This window comes from Rhinolophus hipposideros (assembly GCF_964194185.1).
Source record: "Rhinolophus hipposideros genome assembly, chromosome: 2".
NCBI lineage: Eukaryota > Metazoa > Chordata > Mammalia > Chiroptera > Rhinolophidae > Rhinolophus > Rhinolophus hipposideros.
The window spans coordinates 2,398,181-2,407,765 of NC_138048.1; the positions used below are offsets into that span (position 1 = coordinate 2,398,181).

Genomic DNA, 9,585 nt, shown 5'->3' on the forward strand with positions numbered 1-9,585 from the left:
TGATCACTAAAGGGATTACCTGAACGAACAAATGAAAGTCAACTCAAAGGACACTGACAGAGTGAAATCAGCTGTGGCAGACTTCAACACATGAAGATAAAACACGATAAAAATTACTGAAGTAGCTGATAACATTTTGTAAAAGATTTTATCATCTAAATTCAAAGATAGCCAGTCAATTAAAAGGATATATATGTATACGTGTATATATATATATGTATATATATATATGTATACATATATATATATATACGTATATTTATAGGCCATGCAAGCTAGTAAACATTCACAATTGAGCACACAACCATCCCCACATTCTAATGCCAGTTTGAAAATTTAATTCTGTTGCCTTGGACCAACGGTATAACCTTAAAACGGAGATAACTCCTACTGTAACTGTCTTCTGGTATCGCTTTGTGCAGGCTAACTAAAGTTGTGAAGAAATTTGAAGATAAAAATCCCTGTTATTATTGCTGTTAGTTCTCAGATACAGCACCAGATCAGAAAAAAATTATAAAAATCACCTCCGTCCCCAAATTTTGCATTGTTAGAAGTGATTCCCCTGAAGTAGCATGACGAATGAGGCTAACTGCTTTTTGACTGCAAGCGCTTACAGGCAGGATTTATGAATGGATATGTGTGAAAGCCACTCTGGCCAGTTCTGAAGCCCCATACTTTCTTCCTGGGCTATTTATAGAAAGTGTATAGCCAGAGGAAAAGATCACATTTATTTTTACAAGCCAGTCATGACATGACCAAATAATTCATTTCCTCTCTCTGGGAAGGTCATCTTCTGCAGCTGAAGGAAGCCAGGGAAGAAAGGAATCCCCTCGAGTCAACTAAACCAGCATGCGTCCACCCCAGAGACCAACCCACAGGTGACAGGCCTCCAAGTCCAACACCCTCACTTCCCAGGCATGACGCTATGATGCTGCTCCTTGAGATGTCATCTCGATTATGACCAGCAGGTAAAAATAAAATGCATTACATAATATGCTGCAAAATTCCACTGCCAAATAGATTGTACAGAGATAATGGAGTGCACTCTTATTTATCATTTGTTCTACATTTTAAACAGCTGAACACAATAAAGTAAAACTGAATTTTAAAAGATGTGGCAAAATGGAGAATGTGAAAAAGTATTTTTAAAGCCATTTTATTCTGATGGCCTTATTACCCCTGAAATATGGAATATACCTGGATAGTTCCATGCAAATGTGGAGGCTTAGTAAATATTTGCTGACTCATCATCATTTATCTTGACAGAAATCTGGTATCATTTAGCAAACAACATACATAGTTCCACAAACATCCCTGGTCTTGTGTAGTGTATTTGGTACCTATTTGCAAACAGGACGTAAAGCGAAATCACTGTTTTTAACTAGAATATCCTGTTATCAATGTCGTATTTGGTATATAAAAACCAAGAAAGGGAAAGTGGAGGGAGGAAAGATAAAGGGGAGGAAAGGGCGTCCTCATTCTCTCAGGGACATAGTGGGTGCTGAAACCTTTGGGGAGGAAACTGTCATCTCACTGGCTCATGCATCATAATCACTTGAAAATGATATGGGTATAATTTTATACTTAAGTGGCCTGCACTTAAGGACAAAGACATAGGGCAAGAAGAGAATTCTGTTTGCAGACTCAGATCTCCAACAAAAATTTTAAATGACAAATACAGGGTTTATTTCTTGTTGTCAAACTCATCAATCCTTTTTAGAAGTCTGTCTCTTGAAAGTTCCTTCTGAAAGGGGAGGCCTCATTTTACAAGGAAGCTACAAAATACTCATCAATCTGCTTTTCTAGCTTCCCAACCCACATTCTTTGGGGCTCTAGAAGAGACAATAACGACATGCAAATAAGTTTACACGTGGAAATATCCTGATTTCCACAATTGCCCTTGAATGCATGCACTGAATTAAGTTACAGGTGAGAAATAACGTCCGTGGTAGGCACAAATTCTCAGCCCTTGTAACCTAATAGGAATTTCCTTGCACTTTGCAAAAGATGAGAGACACTGAAATCCATCAGTGAACGTGCAAATGTATTTACAATCCCATTAAGAAGCTCTAAATTAAATATAGACACATATAAAGTAAACTTGTTTGTGCAAATTCACACACAAGGATCCTGGTTCCTCCAGGGAACTGTGCCCAGCCTCTCTGTTTATAAATATACTATCGAATAAAAGCATCAACAAAAACAGCAATCTTTTTAGGAACATCAGCCTACCAGTGTTGAGGTATAAGTGCTCATCTGCCTGCGTGCTTTATGTAAATTGTACCATGAAGACTTCCCATTCAATGACTTATTTGGCTGTTAACTATAAGGACTTATCAGGAAGGATTTGAATAAACTGCCTCAGTGGCTTGTGTTAATCTAGAGTTGCCATTTCAAGTACAGGTTAGCGTTTATAAGAAGTGTCTTCAATAACACCAGATAATGTGGTTGTCAGAAAGGATCTCAGAGGTGTGTTCACTCACTGTCCATGATTTAGGTTGACCGCCACTCACGACCATAGTCTGGCTCCAAATGAGACTTCAGTGTTTAACTAGACAAAGGTAATCATATTGAATTCAAAAATTTCAGTTACAATTCAAGTAATATGCTCCTGACTTTATAATACAACTGCCTCACTTATTCCTGAGTATTAAATTTTTAATCTTAAACAAGGATAGATAGCATCAATCTAGAACAGTGTCCTCTCACCTTCCCTGACAGCTGCATTGGGAACCACAGGCACATTAGTGGGTTGGCCCCTTCTTCCGGCAGAGAAGCCAACACTCTGTAGGTCCTGGTGAGCTACTGCCGGGGGCTACCAAAAACTTGCAACCCACACCATCGTCCTCCCCTCCTGGGTGGAATGCTAAACCTTGATTTGCAGTAAAGTAAGAAAAGCTTACTCCAACTGCTTTCCCCTATGTTTGAGGACCAGTCACTTGGGCATTGCTTCAAAGGCACATTTATTCCAGTGGCAATTTAAATAAAGAGAGAAGTAAATAATAAGATTAAAAATAAACCGAAAAATAGGGTGGGTTTTGTGGAATACAATCATTAAAGTAAATAGGGATCTGGGATCTATACAAACCACCAAGCTCCTCACCGATAGTTTAACTAGAGTCCCTAAGGTAGAATAATTCACAGTTGTATCATGACACACATAGGCCTTCAGAAAACACTATTTAAAAAAGTAGTTGAGAACGCTCGAGCTGCTTGCCCTGATGTCCAGTTCAAATGTATGCAGTGCAGAAGGGCTGCAAAGTTCAAAACTATATGACAAAGAAAATTCAGTGCACAGCACAGGCTTCATAAATTATGAAAATTCATTGTATATATTACTATTTAAATAACATCTGAGAAACATTTTGAAATAATTAACTTGTGTTCACATTCCATGCATTTTCCAGCAGGTTAAGCCCTGGGCTTATGTCTTTGTGCCCGTTTCCTACAAAGCTCCATTCTTTTGACAAATCCAAGCATTCCTCAGACTGAAATGGAAGTACTCAGGGATTTTGTCTACTTACCCTCTTTACTGCATATCTGACCTCGAAAGGCCTACTTGTTACTACAACTGGCACAGAAGACGATCGGAAAATCGAACTGTTTGGGGTTTTATTTGGGATTTTTATTCTCTGCCTCTGAAAAATCCCTGGATGTCACAGACACCAGCTGAATTTTGTCCGGGGGCAAAACCCAGTGGCCCGCTCCCTCCTGCGTAATCCACCTCCCTCTTCCAAGCCCCAAGTGCGCTCAGACCCTCTTGTCGCGTTGGACTTTTTCCCTGTGGTTCTGCAGCACCCTCCTTGAGCAAAGGAAATACAACAAAACTTGAAAACAAACCAACAACAGCAACAATAGAAACTCCAAACAAACAGGTGGGCGAACCAGCAGACTCCTCCAAGGCGGGGGCTCACTTTTTACTGTAGAATTCGGAGTTGTTTAGGAACTTACGGATGACCAGTCCCAGACAGACAACCAACAGCAGCATGTAGCCCACGGTACCCGAGAAGGTGGGAGCGGCAGGCGGCGCCTTGAGGAATTGGCGCAGGCCCTCCTCCACGTAGTACACCTGGTCATAGATGCTGAGGAAAGTGAAGATGTGGAACAGCTGGTGGCTGTGGCCGATAATGTCGAACAGGCCGGGCTGGATGCGCTCGGGGATCTTGCTCACGTTGAAGAAGGCGGCCACCACCAGCCAGAAGTAGCGCCGGTAGAAGTGCACGAAGAGCGTGGGGTTCTCGCCGCGCAGGTCAAAGAGCCAGCTCTCGAGCATGATGGGACAGGCCATGCTAAGCGGCATGACGAAGACAAAGGTGCGCAGCGCGAACGGGTAAGAGCACCAGTCAGTGCGGCTCTTGCAGCAGGCCACGGTGCAGGCCACGGCCAGCACAAAGGCCACGGGCAGCACCAGAGCGCGGTAGGCGGCGATGAGGCGCGTGCAGTCCACGTGCCAGCCCAGGCGCTGCTGCACGTAAGGGGTCATCACTCGGGCGTCCAACAAACTCAGGCCCGGCAGCAGGTAGTAGTAGTAGGCCACCGTGCTGCCGAAGCCGTAGTAGCTGATGGACGCGTAGTCCAGGTAGAAGAAGGCGGCGCGCAGGCGCAGTGACAGGCAGCTGAACACGTGCGCCGTGCAGCTCATAGCGAAGGTCAGCAGCACGCCCGACGCGTAGCACCACAGCGGCAGCAGCCACGGGTGGTGAAAGGGCACATCGCGGCCGCTCAGGAAGAACAGGCGGCAGAACTTGCTCAGGAACAGCAGCAGCGGGATGAAGTGCGTCCAGAAGTTGAGCGTCTCGTTGGTAGGCTTCAGCACCGAGGCGAGGCATTCCTGCGCCGTGCAGGGCAGCCGCCGGTAGCCCGACAGTATGAAGCACTCCACGAAGTCGTCGGGCACCTCATCCCAGCGCAACAGCGGCTTGGCGGATGCAGGCGGGTCCCCGGAGGCGGAAGGCTTGGGGCGCGAGGAGGTCTCCAAAGCCGCCTCGGTCGCGGCGGGCAGGCCCTTTGTGCCGGCGCCCCGGGGCTGCAGGCGCCGCGGCATGGTGCTCGGGGCTTGGCTAGGACGCGAACAGGCGACCTCTGGCGCCGGGCCCCGCGCGCTCTGCAGTCCCCGCCGGCCGCCGTCGGAGCCTTTGTGCACGCGCCTGGAGCGTCGCTGCAGGTTCAAGAGAAGACCTGAGCCGCTGAGCAGCCGTTCCTATAAATAAATAAAATAAAATGAAAACAATCAATTGGTAAGCCGCGCAGCGACTGGCAGGAGCGCGCGTGGCTCGGCGGCCCCTCCGCCAGGCTCCCTGCTATCGGCTCGCGGCCGCCCGCGCTGCGGTAGCGGCGGCGGCGCGGCGGACTGCGGCGTTGGCGGCGCTGCTGCGGTGACTGGGCATTGCGCGGTGCGGGAGCAGCCGCCGCCGCCCCCGGCGCGGGAGGCGGGGACCTGGGAGCCCAGGCGCTGGAGGGAGGGAGGGAGGGACGGGCGCACCGAGGGCGGGCGGGGGCCTCCCGGCTAGTGTTTCGCGGCCGCCTTGGGGGATAGAGTTGTCCCCGGTCTCGAGTTCCGTACCATCCCCCCTCCGCGGGCCGCAGCGGCCCTAGCTGGCCCGTTAATGATTGATGCGGGGCAAAGGCTGCGCCAGCGACTCAGCTACGTGTGCCGAGGGCGAGGGTTGGCGCTGGGGTTCGAAACCCGACAGCCACGCGGGCGTTCGAGAGGCCGCTGGGAAGCCGCGTTCGCGGGGGACGGCGAGCTGTGGCGGGGGAGGGGCGCGGGAGGGGGGGGCGCGCCTCTGCGGGGCAGGGCGGAGAGATGCGCCGACAGTAATCGCTGGAGGTGGCGGGTCCGAGACGCTCCGCCAACCTGCGGGTCTTGGGGGTGCGATTTGAGACCGTGTCCGGATCAGGCTCGTGTCTCTGTCAGACCCTAGGGCTGCCCCTCTGGTGTGTGTGTGTGCACGCGCGAGCGCGCGCGGCTCTCGTGTGCGCCCCATGAAGCCTTCTCTCCTTCCGTGTAGCGGACTTATTCAGGTGCGTCACTAACCTCCCTTTTCCCTCGTCCTTAACCAGTGCAAACCCACCACCCCATAACTTGCCTCTGGTCGCGCTCGCCAGCCCTCGGGGGCCGTAGCTCCGCCATCCTCGTGTTCTTGCGTTTTTAACGAGGAATCTTGTTTGGAGCCCAAAGTCCGCCGACAACTCGGGACCCGGCGATTCAGAAAGACTCTGACGATCTCCGGAATTGATGAAGAAAGGGTTCCCACGCAGAGCTGTATCCCAGTCGAGGGCCGATCATAGTAGAGGGCGTTGATGCGGGAGGACTTCAGGGAGCAGGTGCATTCTAGCACGAACTGGAAAGAGAACGGAGACAATTCATAGAGACTGGGAGGGGTGGCTTGGAAAAAGCTCGCGCATAATTAACTAGACTACCTGGCAGGCTTGGGTGGCTGGAGGCCAGAAGAAGGGAAGACTGAAGAATCGAAAAACGGTTGAATAATATGCCCTTGAACCTTGTAAGAGGGCTAAAAAACCTGTCTGCTCTAAAATGTTTACCATTTCACAGAAGTTTTTCTTAGTGATGCCTTGAGGGTGTGACTGACTCCAACTTGTATCATGGATCGACATTATTTACAGTATAGTGTCATGGCAACAGGCGTTAACTATTAGGGACCAGGCACCGTTCTAAGTGCTTTACAGTTTTAAAAAGTTTTAGATACTAGTATTTTCCCCATTTTACAGACAAGGAAACGGAAGCGCCACAACCATGAATAACATGCCCAGTAGGTAGAAGGGGTGATATGAACCTAGGCAAGCTGCTTCTAGATCTCATGTACCTAAACCAGAACATCCAGCAGGCGGTTTTGCTCAAAGAAAACTAGTAAGAAAGGACAGTTTGATTTAGGAAAAGACTTTCATTTTCATTTTACAAATGAAAGTCTACCTTCATCACTCCAGCAAATCTTACAAGTAGGTCAAGAAAGATTGACTGAGTAGTATCTGAAGGAGGACTTAAGTTTTGGGTAAGAATTATTTATAACTAAGAAATCATTCAGTATTGTAAATGTCTCAAATTACTAAAAGGTAATAATACAGTCTCTTTAGAAGTTTCAACCTTCACTCTCAAAAAATGTTTTCCACTAGTTACTGGCTTAGCAAACTCTTACACAATTAGGCCAAAGGTATTCTTGTATCTTATGCCTTTCTGAGCTAACACAAATTTCTGATTAATGGATTTTAAATTAATGGTATTTTGCTGTAGTTATTAAACTAGTATTTTGTTTTAGTATTTTCGGTTTTTCCATTGTCTATAGCCTTGTTGTTTTAAAGAAAAATCTAATTTACTTTCACATCTGAACTAAAGACCGGGCTAATTGTAAAAGGGATTAAGATTCATGCATTTATAAATGAGGCCTAGGAATGATAAACCTGAATGTAGGGCAGACCAGAAGAAATCTTTTCATATTCTCTGTTACTCTACAACTGGCCTGAGCTGTGACCTGTAAAAAGTGTTGATTCTGTAATAATTCCCATATTTACCAACCTCTTAGTTGCAGAATCAGCTCACTTACATAATTAGGGGAAACAGAATAGAAAGTTCACATCAAGTCAAATAATGGAATTGACTGTAAATGAATGTGCAAAAACTCTAGTTATGTAAATAACGTCTTTATGAGACTGGCTATAATAAAATGTGTTCTTTAAAACACTCAGTATTTATAAAGTTGGTTGTAACCTTCTTACAGGTCTTTCAGGAAGTCTATGGTTTCTGCTTTTTTCTCATACATCTCCCACCCTACATGAGGCAAAAACTCATTTGATGCCATGAAGTGGTGTTCATGAAAGCTCTCTGGTGCCAATGCAGACAGCTGTCCTTGCTATTCCTTGACAATCCAAGTAAAAAAGAACAAAGGAAACAGACTGACCTAACATTAAAAAAAAAAAAAAGCAATATGACTTTTTCTTAATGACTACCAATCTATAGAATACATTTTTCTTAAGTTTTTGAGATATAAAAGTGTGTATCCTAAACCCTACACAGGCAGGTTTTGTAGTTTAACTCTGGTAAACTGCCTCTTGTCAGCGAGCACCACACTCATACCCCCTGGGCTTGGCTAAACTGATAGAAGCCCCAGGCAGGCAGCCATTCGGTGAAGGTGCACTGGGAGATAAAGCATCTCTAAGGTAACCAGGACTGACTACCAAGTTCTTGGCAGAGAAGAGTCACCGTGTATTACATTGGAAAGCCCGTGCATGCATTCAGAGGCAGAAACCAGCTAGTTCTCCCAATTGAAAGCTTGTCAAACCAAGGCCCAAATGTGGGTTGGGTAGTTCGTGGCAGCCCTGTACATTCTGGAGCTGAGGGGTCCTGACTAACAAGTACAGTCCTATGGAGGAACTGCAGCAAACAGGACAAATGCTTTTGCCCATATAGTTTGCTTTGGCAGTGTTCTTACAGACCAACTATAGGTTTATTTGTATTTCTGTAGTAATAAAATGAAGCATATATACAAATTCCACAGCAAATTTGATGTTCTTTAAACGGGACAATGAGTTATTTGTAAAAGCTGTAGAAAAGAAAAACATACGTACTATATGATAAAACACCTGTTTTTGGAGGAAATAATTTTTTTCCTAGTTTAATTTTTAGCCAAAACCAACCAACCAACCAACCAACTAAACAACCAAAACCCACTATGGACCCGGTGCTTTAATGCACCCAAGACTCTGTACAGAGAGCTCTGTAAGGTTTAGTGCATCTCCTCCCAACGTACAGTCTAAACAAAGTGCTTTCCTTCCCCGCAAATTATAAACAGCCATAATGTTATCATCCAAACTCTGTCAGGTCAGATGTGGTCACTACCAGATCATAAGGTCTGAGCTTCCTAATGGTGAAAAACCTTCTGGCAGTGGCACCGGGTATAACTCTGGCAACCTTTAGGGAAAACTGCCATCCAAAGGCAAGGTAGAGGGCTGGAAGCAGGACAGAGTGGTGGGGAATTGAGTTCTTACCTGGCACTGTTCCTGTATTTACTGAACAGGTAACAGGTTCTCTTTTGAAGAAGAGCTAAGGGAGACGTTAAGGATGTTTTCGCCTTGTGAGGTTGTATGCAGGGAGTGACAACAAACTCCCTTCTCTCCCACCGGTTCACCTGATCTCTCCAAAGTGAGGCGCAGAAGACTGATTAGGGTGAAGAATACAATGTTACAACTTCTGTTTCAGTTGATCTCATCCTTTTAAATGTCTACACTCTATGAAGGTTTTATAATACACTTAACATGTTGTACATGGAGGTAACTTATAAATAATATATTGTGGCATGGGGGAGTGTCAAAACGCTGGCAGATAAAAGACGTGCCATCAAAACTTTGGGGACTTCTGCCCTGCAGTCTATTGGTTTTGTTTGTCCAGCCTGCTTCCGTCTGCTGTCCTGGATCCAGGATGGATTCCACTGTCCTGCTTCTCAGGTCACTGGAAAGGGTGTTTGGGGTCACCGTCTGTCAGCCAACAGTCCAATTCCTATGCCCTGAGCAGCCATGCCCAAGCCTTCAGCCCCTCCCACAGCTTCCCCGAGTGAGGATGGCAGTCTTCAT

The 9,585-nt window shown here is 46.4% G+C and overlaps 1 protein-coding gene across 2 annotated transcripts; it reads right to left on the bottom strand.

The window, feature by feature from the left end:
* Window positions 1-325: 325 nt before the first annotated feature.
* Window positions 326-7,918, bottom strand: PAQR9 (progestin and adipoQ receptor family member 9). 2 transcript variants are annotated; one of them, XM_081071687.1, is made up of 3 exons: window positions 6,424-7,918; window positions 6,090-6,344; window positions 326-5,200 (listed from the first exon to the last, which is right to left on the bottom strand). In XM_081071687.1, the coding sequence occupies exons 1-3, from the start codon at window positions 6,616-6,618 to the stop codon at window positions 3,911-3,913; spliced, it is 1,740 nt and encodes a 579-aa protein (XP_080927813.1). In that variant the 5' UTR covers window positions 6,619-7,918; the 3' UTR covers window positions 326-3,910. The 2 variants fall into 2 exon arrangements, with proteins under 2 accessions (XP_080927813.1, XP_080927814.1); XM_081071688.1 differs by lacking the exons at window positions 6,090-6,344; window positions 6,424-7,918 and adding an exon at window positions 5,564-5,655.
* Window positions 7,919-9,585: the final 1,667 nt, after the last annotated feature.